This window comes from Lepidochelys kempii, chromosome 12 (genome assembly GCF_965140265.1).
Source record: "Lepidochelys kempii isolate rLepKem1 chromosome 12, rLepKem1.hap2, whole genome shotgun sequence".
Classification (NCBI taxonomy): domain Eukaryota; kingdom Metazoa; phylum Chordata; order Testudines; family Cheloniidae; genus Lepidochelys; species Lepidochelys kempii.
The window spans coordinates 9,875,083-9,895,794 of record NC_133267.1 but is presented as its reverse complement, the minus strand read 5'-3'; the positions used below and the strand labels follow the sequence as shown (position 1 = coordinate 9,895,794).

At 40.5% G+C, this 20,712-nt stretch overlaps 1 protein-coding gene across 1 annotated transcript; it reads right to left on the bottom strand.

Annotated features, from left to right (window-relative positions):
• On the bottom strand, nucleotides 1-20,327 carry LOC140896189 (receptor-interacting serine/threonine-protein kinase 2-like). The gene is made up of 12 exons (XM_073307544.1): nucleotides 20,204-20,327; nucleotides 16,782-16,959; nucleotides 13,095-13,248; nucleotides 12,688-12,843; nucleotides 12,353-12,495; nucleotides 10,389-10,438; nucleotides 7,242-7,403; nucleotides 6,226-6,311; nucleotides 5,034-5,102; nucleotides 4,694-4,853; nucleotides 2,725-2,931; nucleotides 1-1,380 (listed from the first exon to the last, which is right to left on the bottom strand). Exons 1-12 carry the CDS (start codon nucleotides 20,325-20,327, stop codon nucleotides 1,058-1,060), a joined length of 1,812 nt encoding a protein of 603 aa, XP_073163645.1. The 3' UTR covers nucleotides 1-1,057.
• Nucleotides 20,328-20,712: the final 385 nt, after the last annotated feature.

Genomic DNA, 20,712 nt, shown 5'->3' with positions numbered 1-20,712 from the left:
TATAAATATACCTTAAAACACTCTACTCCTGCCTTTAAAATTCCAACACATCAAACCATAGGATTACTTGAACATCTTGGAAAAGAAAAGAACAATTGCAATGCAGTAAAACAAAACAATGTAGCTTGGCATCTGAAATATCTATATATCTTGTAATGATAATGTTCTTGGGCTTATCCAGTGTTGTGAATATTGCAGGCATCCCACTGTGCTTTTGAATGGAGACACCTTGTGCACTTCATTTTCATTTTAACAAAGATAATCTTTGATGTTAGTATCTTTGCTCACAGTTCAATGGAACTGTCCTTCCAAAGTGGTCAGTTTGGCACCTCTTATCTTACAGCTTAACTTCACATTGTATACCTGTAACATTCATAAACGGAACAACATTAACATGCTGTATCCAGGTAACTTTAACCTGTTTAGGGCCATTTTATTGCAAAAGAGTCTCTGAATTTGCACCTGCTAAAATGTAAGTGTGCCAGTTTACAAGGACAAATGAGCATTCGTGCAAGAAAAATTTTTAAAAAATTGTTCAGTTTGCAAGATGTTAAATGTAAGAGGCTCGTTTGAAGAGATCCTGAAAACTTATTCCTTAATGATTTTCACTCTCACTGCAACAGCTTGCTTGGCTGTTCTTGGCTGTTGGCAAAAGCAGCTTCTTTCTTCCTTCCCAGGCAACAGCCCATCGTTAAGTGCTTTCAGACTTGGAAGAGCTTACCACCAGCCTTCCTCTCAGCCGTCCACCAATAAGTCACAATCAATTTACCTCCATTAAGAAACCAGGAAATAATAAGTGACATGTGACTTGAACTAGACTCTGGCATACTCCCATAATCCTACCATCTCAGAGGTCCAAGTTGGAATATATATTACCAGGCCCTGTTATTTCTGCAGGCAATGGGTGTCTCGAACTCTTAGAGGACTAAAGTCACTGAGCAGTAGGAAAAGGAACAGACTTTTTAGTCAGTGGGTAATGAGAAATGAACATGAATTAATGTCATTCCACGTTACCAGTGCACCGATCCATGAAATATGCCATGAAAAATAACTTAAGTCACTGCAGTCGTCTATTTAATTTAGCAGGGCTGTCTGTGATGTGGCTGCCTCGTGCCAGAGGGCTACATTTGCTAGTTGAGAGCACAGTCACTACGATCTGAGCTGCCCCCTCTCCAAGGCAGAGGCAAGTGTCCAACAAAGCACGAGCACGGCTGGTCAGGGTGGGGAAAGAGGTGATCATTTCATAGTCCATTTTAGACAACACTCGCTGGGAGCGAAGGACATCAAGGATGTGGTTGAGGCGCCCTTCTGTCATGCAGCTCAAGATAGTCTGTCGCCCACAGGCTAGGATCTGGCAGCAGTTGCCTTTGCAGCAAGGACCTTGAATAAAAGGAACAAAATTAGATATGCCAAACTGTCAGACTTTTTTTATTAAACTGTTAGCTAGTGGCAGCATTAATGTCAAGAATGAAGTGACTAATAGAAATGTAAATTCAGTGGAGCAACAGGAGCTGGTAAAGAGTTCATTTGCTTGCAGTCTTTGTTCAAAACTAGCACAGAAAATAATATTTAGTGAGCAAGATGACTTAAGGGGAGGGGATTCCCAGGTCTGATCCTGGTAATCTATCATCTGTATAACTGTTATGTAAAGTAGTTTAGCTATGTCTAGAGAGTATTAGTCTGCTCAGCAGAGGATGGAAGCGCAGACGGCACCACAGGCAGATCTGAAGGATTGTACTGTTCCGTACTTTCATTGCTTCAGTGGGAGATGGGAGCATCTTAGCAGATGCATACACCAAAACCAGATCTATGCAGAAACTCTGCATTAGGCTGCCCTTCCAGTAAGGGAAAGGAAATAAGAAAAGGTCACCTGTACTTAGGAGACCATGCCTCAGTCTTCCTAGTCTGTTACCAATTGGGCCATGAGTTGAATTGTCTTAGTTTACAGGAGGTCTTTTGTTGGTTTGCCCAGAAACCATGTCCCCAGCATCCAACAGATCAGAAGAATGTCCAGCTTGTTGGAGATCACCATGGTTCATTTTGTCAAAGTGAAAAACTTGTTTTTTACAAACTTTTTCATTATGGAAAAAAGAGACAGCTTTCGCAGACCAAAAGTCAGCCTTATTCACAGCTGCTCAGTAGGAAGATTGAGGCCTTTTTTGGGTCTAGCCCAAAGAAAGTATAAAAACAAGGTGGAGGGGAAGTCTTTTTCCAACTAATCTTTTGCATCCCCAAGAACTACCTTGCTGGAGGTGTGAGAAATTGTCACAATAAAAGGTTAAACTCCATACAATGGTTTTTTCCCCCATTTGTTATAAACTCTGTGGGCCTGTTTCACCACAAAACTTGCTATATTTTGTGAGGTTTTTCTTTAGACCCCTTTCCGGTGAAAGTCGACTTCTGAACAATGTGCCTATTCTGAACAACAGTTCGCTTTGAAGGCCAAAGTCTGAGCTTTTAGTAACACAGGAATTGCCAAACGGAGCAGACTCATGGTCCATCAAGTCCAGTATCCTGTTTCTTACAATGGCAAGTACCAGCTTCAGAGGAGTTACACTAATTACCAGTAAATACACAAGAGTATGGCCAAAGTACAGTTTTTATCTGAGACATTGGGTAAAGTGTGGCAAAGTAGAATATTACTATACCACATTGATATTAGCTTCTGGTTTTTGGACCAAACTCGACTTTAAGAAAGGATCAGCCTTTTCTTTGGAATCTCACCTGTTAATGTTTGTTCACACTGTGTGCTTTGAAATTGGCTATGATGGGGGCTGTGCTCAGGTGACAGCAATAACTGTAGTGGCTGCTGCTGCCACACCTTTGGGTCCCTTTGACACTGACCACCATCTTCTCTGCCTGCATGTGGATCAGAGGTACAAGGGGTGGGAAAGGAATGCTGCAGAGGTGATTCTCTACTGCCTGGCTGAGCTGTGAACAAATAAAGATGGGTGAGATAAGACTTTTAAACTGGACTACAGCTGAACATAGTAGGGATTCATCAATGGATAGTTCTGGATCTCTAATTAAAACAGAGTTTAGAGGACTAACTTGTAGTAAATATTACATCCTGTGAACACTCGCTGCTAGATCCTCCCTCTTATGAATTTTTGACATTTGTTATGTACATACTCCATCTCTCAAACTTTAAGAAAATTGTTTTATGCAAGAGTATGAATGATGAATTCCCAGGAGTGGAGCATCATCTTTTCATGCAGCATACCACCTCTGTTACACTACACATAATGGGACTGTTGTTTAATGGCCAAATAATAAATTTGTATTTGTAAAATTAGAAATGTATAAGGGACACTAAACTTAAATCATATATTGCAAAAAGAATTTGCATGGGTTACTGAATTAAAAGTGGAAATTTTTTTATCTCATCTTGAATATTGTCAATCACTTTTGTTTAGTCAGCTTGTTGGTGCTGTAGTGTTTGGGTCTCATACTTTTTTCCTGTCCCAAAGAGCTACAATCTTTTTTTGTAATATGTTTGTACAGCATCTAGCACAATGGAGCCCTGGTCCTTGATACAAATAAATTAATAACATTGCAATCGAATGTCTAGCTCAAATGTTTCAACTGAGTTTTAATTCTAGAAACTCTTCTGTGGGTTGTAGATTTTATAAACGGTTTTTAAAAATGTAAACTTTGGGCTACATCTAAGTTGTGAGTGTCCTTTTAACTTGTTGATTATAGTTGTGGACTTATGTAAATTTGTGGATGAAGTTGAGGAAAATCCTGTTCTACCCAAAAGAAACAGCCACTAATTTATTTCAGTACTAAGTATTAAGAAACATGTATCATAAGTCCCATGTATTCAGATGTCACCAAAGATAGATAATAGATTTTCTGTGGCTCAGATCTTGTAAACAAAACCATCAAAGAACAAAGAAGAAATGTTTAAGTCAACACCTCCAGTCTGCTTATATACATGAAATACACGTGGATTTAAATACTTTGTCGAACATTTGCCAAGACAAGCCCACAGTGGAAAAACAGAAGGATATGGTTAGGTAGGAATGGCTAACATGAATCATTCATGGACTTCTGAAGAGACGGGACTCTTCCAAAGCAATTACTTTCTAATGTGGAGACATTTGACAGCAGGTATTAGAAAGTAGAGAAAAGCACTGTGGTGATTGAGGGCCATATAAGTACCATTGTAGAGGGCTAGACTCACTCATGGTGACAAAGGCAAAAGAAATTGCACCTCTTTGTTCCAGCAGGGTCCACTAGACCCAGGATGGATTTGCTCTCTGAGGAAGAGCAGCCAGTTCTTGAAATGCCAGGGAAGGGCAGCTTTAAGTTATGGTCAGAGCACCACCAGTGTCTTACTGGTGGAGGGTGTTCAGAGTATACAGTAAATCAGCAAATTCTATGGCTGCCTGGTTTACCCCACTGAACCCAGTGAATGTCCACTCAGGTATGGGAATACACTGGCTAGCTGTGAGTTCTCCCAATGGAGGAACAGTTGCAAAAATCTTGCACCACTGCTGTTCTCAAGGCAGACTCTTCTACTGCAGTGGACTCTGTTGCTCTGGTTATATCAAGAGTTATATCACAGTTGCACTCTGAAGAGGGAGACATTTGGCATGTTTTTATGGACACTGAGCCGACAAATAATTGTTTAATATTTTTATAGTACTTAGAGGTAAAAATATTTTAAGATGGTCTCAGTCCTGCATACCTCTTTTTTGTGTTGTGTTTAGCGCTGTGATATCTGCAAGTGCCATCTGATTAGCCTTCTCTCTTCCTGCAGGGCTGTCAAGAACAGTTGACAATCTCTGTGCTGTTAGAGGGACTCTCTTGTCGATAAGCTGGTTGCTGTTTTTCTGTGCACAGAGGATCTGACAGGGATGAAAATGGATAAGAAATTACTTCTATCTTCTTGATAGAAAAGACCTGCCTTACTAGGCAGCCTCCCTTAGGGAGTCTAAGTGCCTAAGTCACTGTTGATAATGGGACTTAGATACCCTTGGAAAATTTTCCTCCTCAAGTACATATGTAAGAAAACACAGTTTACTTACCTCTAGATTGTGCACATGTGTCTGAAGCATGTGTGGAACTGAGCCTTTGCTGGCATTTACTGCTCTCTCCTGAAACAAACAAAAAAATACACTTACTTAGTAAAATATACACAACGTTCAGTCCAAATGAGACTAAAAAAATCATACATTGAACATTCATGCTGGTACTGCCAAAATATCAGGCACATACACCACATGATCTGCAGCTAGGAGTAAAATCACCCAGAGTACAGTTCTATTACCTACTGAAACAATATTGGGTTGTTTTGCCTTTCTCTACAGATATTTATTTCGTACTCATAGCTGTGAGCGTTGGGGAAAGTAGGGCTTTTTTGGTGCATTACAAAATCACGTCATAAATGTCATGCCACCAAAAAGACCAATGCCTGGGAGCTGCTTCTCCTTTTCTGGGGTACTTCTACATCTGGTCTTCCGCAAATCACACATCCCATTTCTCAAATTGCAGCCTCTACAACTTTTGAGTTCAGAAGAGGTATAAAAAAAATCTCCCAAAATCTGGGATGTAAAACTATTCTCATCAAGTCAGCACAAATGAGGTAAAACCAGGAGACTTTTCGCATTTTCACTTCACAGACTGTGAGTTTAGTACCATGAGAAATCCCAGCTGCATCAGTATCCTGTGCTACCTTCCCTTCAGGCTGTACTGACAACTGATCTCAATCCTGACATCAGATATTGCTCTGCGGTCCCAGACCTGGACCTGATGAAACTGAGACTAATATTCACTCTCAGCTGTGTGGTGGCCTGATTGATCATGGGAATGGACACTAGGATGAAGCTGCATGTAACCTCAGACAGAAACTGACTTGGGGACTTCAGAGATGAAAGGCTAGTTCACTAACACATCTGGTTAACCTAGAACCATCCTTCTATTTGCTATTGCTGAAAGAACAGTGTGAGGGGGCCCAACTGTCTGTGACTCGCATACTTATCAGTAATACAGTATGGAGAGTCTCACTTGTGAATCCTGGATTAGACTTTTGAAGCTGAGTTTAAATCTTGGATTGACGTATTTTAGCTCTATCTGCTTTTAGGGACTGATCTTCAAATTTTAACTTTTAGCCCTTTGAAGCAATAACAAAGAGACAAATTCCTGTTTGATTTCAACGATGATAATCACAGAAAGCAGGCAATGCAATTGTATGGGACCAAATCTGAATTTTGCACTAACCTTTGCATCAATCAAACTGTAGATTGCGCTTGAAATCTTCTCCTTGCTAAAAGTGCTCAAAATTCTCTTTAAGAGTTCCGCACATTCTTTGGAAAGAAAAATGCATTTTAAATACAGGATGTATGCGTATCCAAATAAGCAAATATCTATGCACCAATGTGCTTCCACTGATTTTATTATTCTGTTGCAATCATATTAAAAACTTTAAAATCACCTCTAAGTAACTTTGCCTTATATATTTTTATTTTTTGATCTAATATAAACAAATTAGGATCAGATTTTCAGAAATGTGCACAGAAAAACCTGCATATTTGTACCTAATTTATTCATGATTGCACAAAGCAATCACAGTAAAAGCATGTGCAGATGGCTAGTTGGACACTTCTGTGTACAGGTCTGAAAAATCTTGGCCATAGTTTGTCATTCGTGTTTCAGGGCTGTCTTTTTAGAAACAGAGGATTAGATCCTCAGCTGGTATAATATAGCTACTCTGTCTTAACCAACAGTGGGATTTGCTCCAGTGGGAATGGTGATTAATTTGAGATGGGACTGTTAAAGGTAAATCAGCCATTCTTCAAATACTGAATTTAGCTGGCAATCTCCAGTAATTTCTAGCCTTTATCTATGCTAAACTTACTACACTATATTTAAACTAAAAATCTTGAAATGACTAAACCACCACTTGAAATGACTAAACCACATACAGGAGGGCACGGCATCTGTATTAAAAAAACCCCAAACCAAAACACAACAGTATTCTGGTGACAGTGCCCCAACCGTTTCATCCCGTGCTGGGGTTACAACATTCTGTTGTGCCATCATTACTGTAGAATGATCTAGGACATTAAAGAGACAAGGTGGATGATGTAATATCTTTTATTGGACCAACTTCCGTTGGTGAGAGAGACAAGCTATTGAGTTCACACAGAGCTTCAGGTCTACAACAACACTGCATTAATTAGGACACTCAAACTGTTTGTTGTAGCAACAAGGGGAGAGCAAATACTGAATGTTACCTGCAGTTTGGGGCCTGTAATCTGGGTCTTGGTGCCAACACAGGATGATGAGCTGTAACAGCCTGTTTCTCTGGGGCAAACTGTTCTGTTTATACTCTGCTTCAGTCCCAGGCCGCAGGCCGTTACAGACTCCCGTCACAACTTCCAGCAGGTTTTTTTTGCCTGCCAGAGAATGAAAAAATGTTATTTAAAAAACCCTCAGAACTATTTTAAGATGTTGTTTAGTACAGGTTATTTTCTGTATTTTAAAACTAAGACTACTCTTTAAAAACAAAAAATAAAAACCCAACAACACATTCTTAAGTAAAGCTGACCAACTGTGACAATACTCATTTATACCTACTGGCAGCAGTCCATTTATTTCTGGTTAGAAGGGTTGTTTAAGCAATAAGTCACAACTGGGTATGCATGCATAACTGGTAACCTGCATGCACAAATACCCTATTTGCAGTTATAGTTACTGTGTGAGAAGCCTAACCACACAGTTCTGTATGCAATTCTGCATGCAAATTTTAAAAAATTATTCTCTTCATGCACAAAAGAATCTAATTCCTCTGGGCAGCTACAAAATGGCGGTGAAAAAATATGAAAGCACTGCCTTGCATGAGTATATTGTGCATAATATTTTTAATCTGAGCCTGTAAAGTCTGTCGAAATGAAAGCTGTTACATACATAAAAAACAGAGTAATCTGCTAGGTGACTTGCAATCAGCAAAGCCAAGACACTGGCTTATTCTGAGATCATGTACACACACACAACTCACGAATGTGATTGCAGAATTACAGCATGCTGCCCCCCTCACCTCTCCCTATGGCATATGCCTGCGTATTCTGTACTTGAGAGCCAGCCAATGGTTGAAATATACAAGTATGTAATTCTCATCTTCATTCATACTAGAAAATGAGAAGCTGAACTTGAGGAGCATTACATATGGAAAATGAGGTGTATATGGGGTATTTGTTGATGAATTTTGCAGGAGCCCTGCATGTCTTGAGAAAGCACTAGGGAAGTTTGAAGAGATGTAAAATCATGAGCCTGATCACTTGTGGTCATGGCACTCTTTGTAAGAATGAGGATGTTTGCTAGCCTTGATGTAATGGCCAGATTCTCGCTGGGGTAACTGCATCCTGCCTGCCTTCATTCCCTCTGCAATTTTAAACTTTGAAATTTTTAAATTTTAAATTTTTAAATTTTAAATTTGAAACTATCCTTCATTTTTTGTCCAAAAGGGTTGTGCAGTGTTAGTGTGTGTTGAATAGTTATATGTTCCACTCGAGAGATGGTGAGTGAAGTGATTCTCATAAATAAATGTGTGTGTTAAATTGTAAAGAACTTTAGGGTCCTTTTGGGTGAAAGGTGCTATACAAATGTAATGTGACTTGTTTTAGAGTAATATTTAATAGAAATAGTCATTAAACAATTGCCAGGAAAAGTTCCACATCTTGCTGCTTTCAAAACCCCTGATTCTTGGGTTCTGTAGTGTTTAGTGCACCGTAGGCAAGCAGGTAGTTTCCTTTTCTTGGACCATGTAGTGAAAAAGAAAGTCCCATAGGTAGATAGACCTGGAGCCCTTGCCATTTTCCAGATAGAGGAGAGTACTAACTGTAATGTAGTTTGATAATCAAGTACAGAGGCACATACTTCTTCACATATGACTGCTCAAACTGAAATCTCATTGTTAGAGCAATCAGCTGTAAGAGAAGGAGTAAGAAGGATCATATTCAGGAACACGATACAGCACTGTCACTGTCATAGAACTTGAGAGAATAGAAGAAACCGATCCCTCTTTAAAGTATGTTTACTGTAAGTTAAAAGGAGCCATTCTTTAAAGGAATGAGAATGGAACAGGAATCAGCACTCCAAAGTCTAGTTCTCAGCTCTGGCTGTCATGTTAAACAAATCATTTACCACTGCCTCAGTTTCCTTGTTGGTAAAATGGGGGTAATTTTCAGTCTATTATACAGTGCTTTAAAGATCTACAACTCTGTAAAATTCCTTATTTTCATTTTCTGGTATAAAATATGCAGAAAGTAGCATATTTTATAGTAATTTAAGTCTAGCAGGAACTAAAAGTTCCTATTGGAGACCTGAAACTCTCACTGATTTTTAAACATGTATAAAAGCTCAGTTCTACTCACTGGACAAGTTACTTGCCACTAAGGGCATGTCTACACTGATGCAGTTTCCATCTTGAGTAGGCATGCCTGCACTAGCTCTGATTGACTGGGATTGTACCTGATCAGGTAGCCCTTCCCACCAGTCATGCTGCCATGGCTACATTTTAATTTTTATCTTCTTAGTTGGATCAGAGCTAGCATGGGTGTGTCACTCAAACTGGAAATTATACTCTCCAGCTCCAGTGTAGACATACCCTAAGATGCTGCCTAATGTCAGTATGCTGGATTGTGATGTTAGTATGCTGGCTGTCACAAGCCAAAGAGCTGTTGCTATGCATTAAAGTTAAGCAGAAAGGTCAAAATAACAATTTAATAGAGTGCTACAGTGAACAGGCTTAGGTAGTACATAGTAAAAATTATGCCATTAAAGCTACCCCTGAGAAGGTATCTGTTTCTTTTACAAAAAGAATCTTCATTTGGGGCTAGGACTCTCTACAGGAGATGCAGAGCTATGGAACTGTGCATTATTGGGATACACAGTTGGCAGAATTTGATTTTTTATAATTTTGACAGATAATACTGTTTATTTTTAAATTTTTCCCAATTTTATTGAATTTTTACAGTTGCACAAAATTATGGGAGTGTCAGACAATTGATGGTAGATGTTGAGGTTCAAAAAGTTAAAGTTTTAAAACCATTCAAACACAAATTGCCAACATCACATGTCAAAATATACAAAGTAAATATCTTTAAATCATACTCTAATAAGTTATCAAGCAGCATTTGTCTTACTTTGCCTATCTGTAGATTTCAACTATCATTGGAAATATTTTTGTTCGTTTGTATGTGTACGTTGAAATCAATATTTACTGACACTTACTGATCAAAAATTAATCCTTCCAAGCACCGTAATAGGGATTTGAGATAAAGCGAGGTCTGAAAAGACAGGTCTGTTGGTATCAGTGTTGCTTAGAGGAGGATAAATTCAGAAAAATATAATTAATCATCAAGAAAGAGAGAAATACGTACCTTCAAAAGGTTTCTGCCTGCTTACGCTTTCCCAACATAGCATTCCAAAGCTAGAGGCAAACAATAATGAAATTGTGCTTGTTAATTTGGAATCTGTGTTGGTGTTATGATTACTTACTGAAAAATTGAGTTCATTAGTTCAAGGGAAGGGTATTTTCCATGTTACGCTAAGTCAGGGGAGGGCAAACTATGGCCCGCGGGCTGGATCCAGCCCATCAGGGCTCTCAGTCGAGCCTGCAGGATTGCCAGTCCTGTGGCACAGCTGGGCTAAGGCAGGCTTCCTGCCTGCCCTGGCCCCGCGCTGCTCCCGAAAGCGGCTGGCACCATGTCCCTGCGGCCCCTGGAGGGAGGTGGGGGAGCAGAGGGCTCTGTACGCTGCCCTCGCCCGCAGGCACTGCCCCCTGCAGCTCCCATTGACCTGGAACGGGGAACTGAGGCCAATGGGAGCTTCGGGGGTGGTACCCACAGGCAAGGGCAGCGCATGGAGCCGCCTGCCCCACCCCACCCCCAGGAGCCACTGCTGGACATGCTGGCCACTTCCAGAAGCAGCGCGGGGCCAGATCAGGCACGGAAGCCTGCCTTAGCCCAGCTGTGCCACAGGGCTGGCAATCCCGCACCTGCCTTAGCCCCACTGCGTGCCGCTGCCACCCCAGAGCCGCTCGAGGTAAGCAGCATCGGGCCAGAGCCCAAACCCCTCCTGCACCCAAAATCCCTGCTTTGAGCCCCTTGCCGCAACCCTCCTGCACTCCAGCCCCCTGCCCTGAGCCCCCTCCCGCACTCTGCACCCTCTCCTGCACCCCAACCTCCTGCCCTGAGCCCCATGCTGCACCCCTCCTGCACCCCAAACCCCGGCCCAGAGTCCCCCCACACTCCACACTCCCTCCTACACCCCAACCCCCTGCCCTGAGCCTCGAGCTCCCTGCAGCATCCCACACCCCTCCTGTACCCCAAACCCCTGCCCTGAGCCCTCTCCTGCACCCCGCGACCCCTCCCACACCCTGCACTCCCTCCTGCACCCCAATCCCCAGCCCCAGCCATACATTCATGGCCCTGCATACAATTTCCCCACCCAGATGTAGCCCTTGGGCCAAAAGGTTTGCCCATCCCTGCACTAAGTCCTTCCTTATTGGCAGGATTTCCATTTTTGCAAACTTTTATATTTCAGTTTCCAACTGGGCTGTCCTTATACAAAGACCAGTTAGAATTCTGTTTCAGGGGAAAGCCTTGCTCTTAAATTCTGTAGCTTATTTTCCAATAATACCTCACCTAATTTCCATTTGTGGGTTTCAGAACCTTTCATTTCTTCTTTTTCATTTTTTCCCCCAGTACTTATAAAGTGTTTGGTAGTGTTGAGCATACTGACAAGGGAATGAACTAGTTGACCCACTAAAGCTTGATCCAAAGCCCAATGAATCTTTCTTTACATCAGTGAAATTTGCATCAGGCCCTAGATCTTTTTTTCCTATTTGTAACTTCTAGGATATGTCACTGTAATGTTTAAATGTACTTAAATCAACATCAATATTGGTGTAAAAACACTTGGATATATATGCAAAACAAAAAGTCAAGATGAGAATATACTTCATAGCATGTCATCCGCAACAGTTTTCTACTTTTTTACTGTAAATTAATATTTTGAAGCTGAAGTTTGGCAATTGCTTAACCTAGAGGTATGGCCATAAATCTTAATTTTTAATATAACAAATTGTATTGAAATAATTTCCTTCAAACATTAGGAATTTCAAGTTTAACTAAATGATGCAATATTCCTAGTCTGGAATGTTATGCAGATATGATATGTATAACAGCTGTTATTTGAATGGAACACTGTGACCTGTAGGTTTCACTGTCGTACAATTTTACAATATTTTCATGAAAGAAACATTAAATTCAATACTATGTGAATTGCTCTCAAGAAGTAGGTCTCCTTTAGCTATAACTTTCCTTTAAAAACCTGTACTAACCTGTAAATATCTCCTTCTTGTGAGGGCACACCTCCTTCAATTATTTCAGGAGAGAGGTATATCAAATCCCAGCAGCTTCTATTGCAGTTCTGCAGGACTGATCTTTGCTGCTTCCTCCAGGAGGCTAGACCATAATCTGTTATCTGTAGGGAAGAGTGAATGGTGAATTGTAGCAACAATATGGCATTATTGGTGTCAAATATTGATCTGGTATTTTATATTAGGATAGATGCCTGATAAATAATCCTATAATCAAGCATACCTTTGGAGAAATTGTTCTGGTTTCATGTCAAGAAAATAATGAAGACAAAAAGCTAAGTTTAAAACGTCCCCACCTTAGCTCTGTATTGTGTATCCAAAAGAACATTGGAGGGTTTCAGGCTGTAGTGGAGGAGAGGAGGGTCTAGTCTATGGAGATGATATAATCCATCAGCCACATCTGACAAAATCCGCATGAGTAGGGGAAAAGGCAATTCTGGGTACAGGTGGTGCTAAAAATCAACATTCATTTCAGTGTAATATTCCACGATATATATAGATATGTATATATCTTTTAGAATTATAAAGCAGTCACTATTCACACTATCTATTGAGATCTACAGATGAAAAGTATTAGCAACGCTGTTGCAAAATTAATACCCATAATTGAGGTACAGTTTGCTCATTTTATTATTGCCCTAGCTTCTAAACAGTTTTAACACCCATAAAGGAGCCCCTCTAAAAGATCCCTACTCTTCCTTACCTCGTGGATGAGTGAGTGGAGGGATCCATTGCACATCCATTCAGTCACGACCCCCAGAAGTCCCTGAGATTGGTAGATCCCAAGAGAAGGCAGGAGCTGTTCAGACTGAATGCGTCGTGTGTTTGCTACATCTTGGAGTAGCACCTTCAACTCACTGCAAACAGAGAACAAGGGATAAAGAAGTAGCATTTCAGACAGACATGCTGAGTAACAGTCATACTGTGTGATATTGGAAAGACGGATGACTTGGTAGAGTTTTCCCACCACTACCATTATCTGGTGCTTAATACCAACAATGTTTTCTTGACTACAAAACATCTTTCACATTAAAACTGTAAAATGTACGAGAAAGAAGCTAGTTCCATTAGTATCAAATATATATTTATCAGGATCTAAAATGCAAGGGCAGGAAGAATGTTTGGGATAGTTAAACTAACTGAAAAAATTACCTCTCTGAACTGATTTTTTTCCCTGCCTTTCCCCTAAAAATATGCTTTCCTTATGCTATCAGTGATGTCCCTTCTACACTGCAAATTCTACCAGCTTCAGTCACAGTCAATCTTGCCTGTATGGATGGGATCAAACCACATCAGAGAGTAAAGGTAAAGCCATGAGGCCAAATTCAGACCTACTGTAAGTGGTAGATGTAACTTTAGGGACTTCGTGGAGCTGCATCTACTTCTACTCAGACGGGATTTATTCTTAAATTCCAGTGGGATGTATTTTAAGAAGTATAAGGAAACCAGATTTTGCTAATCGGTAGAAGATTGAGACTATTTGAGAACTTCAGACAATAACTTCTTTGTTCAGTTGTACAATGGTAGCACTGATCTGTGGATCAGATCAGAATGTTCAGTTTCAAGGAAGATAAATGAACTGGTTCTGCTACAGGATCACTCCTCCTTAACTTGCATTTAACTTTAAAAATATGATCCCATCTGCAATATCTTCTGAATTGCTGATTCTATGCATGAAATCTTCAGCCCACAGAAATCAATGGTAAAATTCAATGGGACCAGGATTTCAACCCCTGTCATTATTTTAAAGACTAACCCAGTTAGTGTTTCCTGCTGAAAAACAAATCTGTATATTTAGGAAGAGGGTCCAGCTGATAGTTTGGCTTCTGATCCCAACTGTTCCAAACTTTGGGAACTTAATTCAGTCCCAAACATTGCACACCATATAAATCACAGATTTGCTATTCTATTCTTTGTGTGTTTTTAGGCTGTCGGATATATTTATTGCAGTAGGTACTCTTTGATAAATCTTAAGATCTTAACTTCAATTCCTCATGCTTCAGCAAACTTCCGTTGAACTCAGTGACAGCCTCATTGACTTCAGTGGGAGTATGCCTAAGTAAAAACTGAGTAAAGACATCAGGATTTGGCCTGATTACGCTATTGGTAATGCTAGCACCCTGGACCCCTGTAGTATTTGCTTCCTAACTGTATGCAATGGCTCCTGGTCCCTGATCAGCCTCAGCAGCATGCAGGAGGCTCTTTGATCCCTGAACTGATACCCATTTCCTGATCCATCCCAGGTACTGGTGTAAGAGATTGGGAGTTATCCGACAACTCCTCAAACTAGCATCTGTTTTCCAAACCAGCTCCTGTTCCCACTCCCCCCAGCAACTGCTAACAGAGGAGGGAGACTCTTAGAAAAATTCTCTAAAAACTATTTTAAGCAGGTGTGGTTCAAATTTCTCACCCACCATTACACAGCCCAACACTGCTTGCCTGTGCCCAAGAGGCTGCTGGTAACTTCCCTTCTGCTGGAGCACAGTACTATGAAATGCATGGTGGAAATGTAAGACAGGGACTAACTGCTGTAGCCCAGTCCTATCATAGTAAAAGTTGCTTCCTGTATTTTTGCTTTTTGTTGGAATCCTCTCTGGTGTGCATGTGATATACAATTCATGGAAGTATATAAAAATGCAGTTAAAGGGAGAAGTGACTAAAAATTACACTGTGGGTTCCATATTTGGGGTCACTAATTTCCAGATCAAATATATTTGTGAATGGATATTGCACGGGCAATGGCAGTAACAGCACACTCAAGTTAGATGTGCAGCTGTGCAAGCACTTTTCACAAATACAGTTGAACATGCATTGTTTAGAAAAATCAGGCCAGGCAGTCCAAGCTGGGTTCTTTTTTAAAGAAGGAAAACAGCCTTTCCATTGCAAACATAATGGCTATTCAGTATGGTAATGCCCGTGTTTATAAATAAATTGTGGCTCCAAAGTTTATATTACAAACTGTGCTTATTTCTACCTCTTAACGTCATTACTAACAATATGGATTTCTACCATTGGAACTAGATTAGCAGTTCAAATGATGGGCAGGATAGAATCCATCTTGTTCTCATTGCTGGTAATAGTGGGGGGAAAAAACCAAACAGAGACTTGACACTTAAAGAGCAGATATGAGTAAGAAGGTTCATTTTTCCATAATCACTTTTATAACTAGAGCAACACTTTAAATCCAGAAAGGAAAAATAAATTATTAGTTTTTGTTGTCTGATTTAACTTTATTTTTTTATTTAAACAAAAGGTGGGGGGCACACAGGGGAAAGAGGGCAAGCCTTTTAGAAAAAACTACCAAATAAATATATTTCTTATTTTAGATTAGTAAATTATTGCACTTTAATTGAATTTAAAAAATAAAAAAGCAGAACACTCAAACTTAATTCATTTTGGGCCTGATCCAACCTCCACAGAAGTCTTTCCATTGACGTCAGAGGGATTTGGATCAGGGCCCTGAGCCCTATAGAGGTCGTCACTAAAGACAGACTGGTTCTGGTTTCAAGATTCAAATTTGAATGCCGTAAATGAAAGAATTTAGACTCAAGCACAACCAAAGACCAGACATGGAAACCTTGGATGCAAGCACCACAGAATTTTAGCGGGTGTTTGAAATCTCACTTGGATTAGATAAATTATTCCTGTCTTTGTTTTGGAAAAGCCAACCTCTCCATATACTACTTTAAGATATTTGAAATCTGAATTTTTCAGCTTAAGCATATCTCCTAGAAAAAGCAGCTAAGGATCTAGACTTCTCAGATACTAAAAAGGCCATGTTCTGCTCTTGAATGCCCTTTCAAGAAACTGAGAGCCTAATGAGTGCATTCACTAGAGTGATTTGGTCCCACACCATTAAAAAAATAGTATGGGCCTGACCTCAAAATCCCTATATGCCTGTGACTCCAATGAAATAAATTGGAGTTATGTGAGTGTTAGGCTGACGTCCATTTGTGACAGAGTTCGTGGTTATGACTAATATATGCACTCAATCCTATCTCTACTGCAATTGTCCATTCTCCCTTTCTTCTCGTATGTGTCCATTTATTCACCTATCATGTTTTGTCTAAAACTTAGATTGTGAGCTCTTTGTGTGTGTTTGTTTTGTGCATAGTACAATGGTGCACTGAACCTGGATTGGAGCCCTTTGATGCAATCACAACAGAATTAATCATGACTGCAGGATCAAGCCCCATTGTCATTACATATGTCAAATTTCTCACCTAGTGCAATTCAATGCATTTCTTTCACTTTGTCTCTTTTAATCAGTTGGGAGTCACTGAAGTGGAAAGGTTAACTGGGATCAGAAATGGTACAGTCCATGTTGGTACCCTCTTTGCACTACTGTCCTCCTGAGCTGTTTATATAGTAAATCAAATATGATACCTACCTCTCTGTTGTATTCTGGCTGGTCAGCAGCTTCAGTGATATGTTAATGTTCTGAGGAGCATGAAAGGCTTTGAGGGTGAAGCCAGAACTTGTCCTGGTGAAGATAAAGTGATCCAGCTCTTCCTGGGCTATTACGGGCATCAGACTGGCCATTTTCTGCCGTTTAGTGGGGGAGAGAACTGAAGAAAAACAGACCTCCTTAGATTTGCTTTTGCTGTCATTGCCAAGGTACACTGAAATTACACCACTCTTTGTTCCCCAAACTACTCTTCACCCTCATTCAGAAGGTTTTGTATTACCATGCTCTGGGTCAGATTGTCCTTTAAAGTTAGGGAAAAATTTTACCTACCACACAGGGGCATCCTGAGGTTTACTTACCATTTGTAAGTATGAGGTGCTAAGTGATCAATATTATGGCCAGTTCCCATTATAATCACCTGGAACTATGGGGGCACTATTTACATTTATATAATACAATGCTTGATTTCCCAGGATAATGTTATAATTTGGGGAAACAACAGATTAAAATTCTTATAGTTCCATGCTGGACAGAAAGATAATTCCCATGAGAAACGGTAATAATGCAGTAATCCATTCCAATCTACCTCCAGAGCCATGCCTTTTACAGATGTGCTATTATTTACTAGGATACTGTATGTCAACAGAACAGCAAAACAAAAGGCCAAATTCACTGCTGCGGTATATTGGCAAAACCCTACTGAAGCCAGTGGAGCTGTGCCCATTTATAGCAGCAGAGAATTTGGCCCACCATTTGTATATAGTAGATCCCTAGGGCCACGTGCATATGTGCCTTAATACCCATTGACTAGAGATAGCAACCTCCCACACAGCCTGAGTGTTAATGTCTGAGTCAGGTGTTATTAATAACAGGTGAGGATGTTTTAAAAATATAATGAGCTTAAAGCTCCCCTATACTTTGTGCTGAAAGAAAGCAACAAGAACAGACAGAGCTGAGACAAGGAAAACAGAGAGGGAAGAAAAGGGTCTTCAGAAGTCCGTTTATGAGAATACTGCATGGTTGGAGATCAGAGTGTCATAAGAGCTCAAAATGGAATACTTCCCTCAGACTCAGCAGATTGCCATGAAGGAATTAATGCTGCTCTAAACTGCAGATTTAAATGGTGAGTAAGGGGTATAGATTGAGAACTCTCTTTTTAAGTTGGGGATTCAGCTAAAGTGCGGTCTTGTGGTTAAGGCATTAAACTAGGATGCAGGAGATCTGGTTCTAGTTCCCAGCTCTGCCATAGAAAGCCTGTGTGATCTTGAGCAAATCACAATCTCTCAGTGACTCAGCCGAGCATCTACAAAATGGGGATAACCACACACCTTTATTTTATCCTTTGTCTATTTTGCCTAATTAAATTTCAAGGTCTTCCAAGCAGGGTGTGGCTGTTACACTGTATATTGATATCACCTAGAGCAGTGGTTCTCAACCAGGGGTCTGGGGTCCTCTCGGGGGCCACAAGCAGGTTTCATGGGGTCCGCCAAGCAGGGCCAGCATTAGACTTGCTAGGGCCCAGGGCTGAAGCCGAAGCCTGAGCAACTTAACTTCACAGGGTCCCCTGTGGCGCGGGGCCCCAGGCGATTGCCCTGCTTGCTACCCCCTAACACTGGCCCTGGCTTTTATATGCAGAAAAAAACAGGTTTTGTGGCGCAGACGGGTCGTGGAATTTTTATAGCATGTTGTGGGGAAGGAGGGGAGCTGAGAAAGAAAAAGGTTGAGAACCCCTGACCTAAAGCACAATGGAGCCCCAAACTCAGTTAATGCCTCCAAGTGCTACCCTAATTCATATAATAGACTAAAATGTCCATCGGTTGATCAATAAAATTTCCCCGTCTAAAGTAAGTTTGATGCAACAAGATGAGTTAGACCTTTTGCTTTTTATTTTAAACATCAGCATTCTAGACTGAATCCGAAGGCACTAGCTGTGGTTCCTGCAGGAACTATTAGAACAAGGCACTCATTCAGTAGCTACATGACGGCCTCTGAGAATGACTTTGTTAGCTCAGTTCAGAGGCAGGCAGGGTTGTGACTGATCCTCTCTATGCTGCTGTGAACGAATTATTGAGCTGGATGGCAACAACTATGTGGAAGGAAAGATTTCAGACACATGAGATTTCTCTGATGCCCAAAATGAAGAGGTTAAGTACATAATCTATTTTTTCAAGCTTCAAGCAGTGTATTTTGTAAAGGACACATCCTACATCTGCTTCAAGCAGTATACTTTGTAAAGGACACATCCAGTATGGCATGAGACCAACAGAGCCAGGCCAGTCATTTTATGGGCAAAATTACACAAAGCTCTTCCAAATCAGAGACAGGCAAAAAAAAAGAACCATTTATTCCTCAAATATTATGGGGATTGGATAAAGTGGAACCACCCTAAATTTAGTTTTGGTTTCTGTGGAGAAAAATAAACAATCAAAAGGTTTGCAAAACCAAAATCATTTTTCATCTCTAAAAATCTGTAAAACCAGAACCGTTTATTCAGATCTCTAAATGTTCGGGTTTGAAAGAGTCTAATAATGAGTTTTGGCTCCAAATCGCTCCTGGTTTTGCTTATTTTTATTTTAAAAAGAAAACTAGGTAAAACTGGAATCAATTATTGAAACTTTGGTGGCACAAATAAAATGAGAACCAGATCTGAATCACCCCCGTATTTTGGTTTTGCAAAATCTAACCCTGACCAAAGAGGTTTTGAAAACCAGAATGACATCTGTTTTCACCCATCTCTGTTCTAAACCACTTGTTGTTTTTATACAATGAACTACAGCTGGAAACAGGATTTCCCCCCATACATCTAGAGGTTTGGGCAAGATTCTCAACTCATCTGTAAATTGCCGATTTACATCAAGTGGGGATCTGACCTTAAAATCAGAAACCCCAGTTTTGCTACCTTTACATACATTGGGAACTAGCTTGTTGCAGAAAGAGTCAGTGGGACTAATCACAGATTAAGGTATTGTTTAATGACAGTAAGAGTGGCAGAGTCAGTCCCTAAATGGGATGCAAAAGGATCCTTGATTGGGAAAAACGCTGTTGGTGCTGCCCTCCCAACAGCTCAGTTCTTCTGGGTAGAGAGATTTAGCTCCTTCTTCTTTTAAAATCCGGGCTCATTTTACCGCCCACACTACAATGTGGTTTCTAACCACAGCTTGTCAAGGCTGGCAGTTTGAATGAAGGGGACTGCAGAAAGTTGTCAGAGGCTTTAAATGCCTCCTTGAAATGCATTGGAAAATCCTGCATCGTAAGAGCTGATCCTTTAAAAACTACCTTTACACTTCATTCACGGTGAAAGAGTTTCCATCCTTATGAGGGAAGTGTGGCTGGGGGTTGATTTAATGTTTCAGTGTCCAAATAAAAGAAGTGAAAACAAACATACAAAGAATATTGAGACTTACCTCCAGACGTGTGGGCATAGAGACTACAGGAGTGAGCTAGTGCGACTGCAACAAAGAGCGGAGATCTGCCTGGAACAGTGATGCAATCACAGTCTAAGCCTGGCTGGGTATGAATCAGCTGCATTGTTTATCTCCTCTTTTATTGGCTGCCTACACACATCCAAAATTTCCCCTAGTTGTGTGTGCAAACTGTAACTCCTTAGTGACTGCAGTCATCTAGGTTCTCTTCATGGGCTGGTCAGTTAATTGCTGAAATAGGCAAGAAGAGATTATAGAAAAGGTTAGAGAGGTTGAGCGGACGCTGTGACGGCCACCGCCACCAGTACGAAGAGAAAACAATAAAACTGAGTTGTATCAGAAACATCACCCTGGATCCAAATACCTCCCAAAACACAGGGATGTTAAATCTGGATCCAAACTTTGCAAACCACGCTTATCTCTACAGTGGGGTGAACCAAAATCCAAATACAAAGCCCGCTCAGCTTTGGTAAAGTTTGAATCTGAATTTT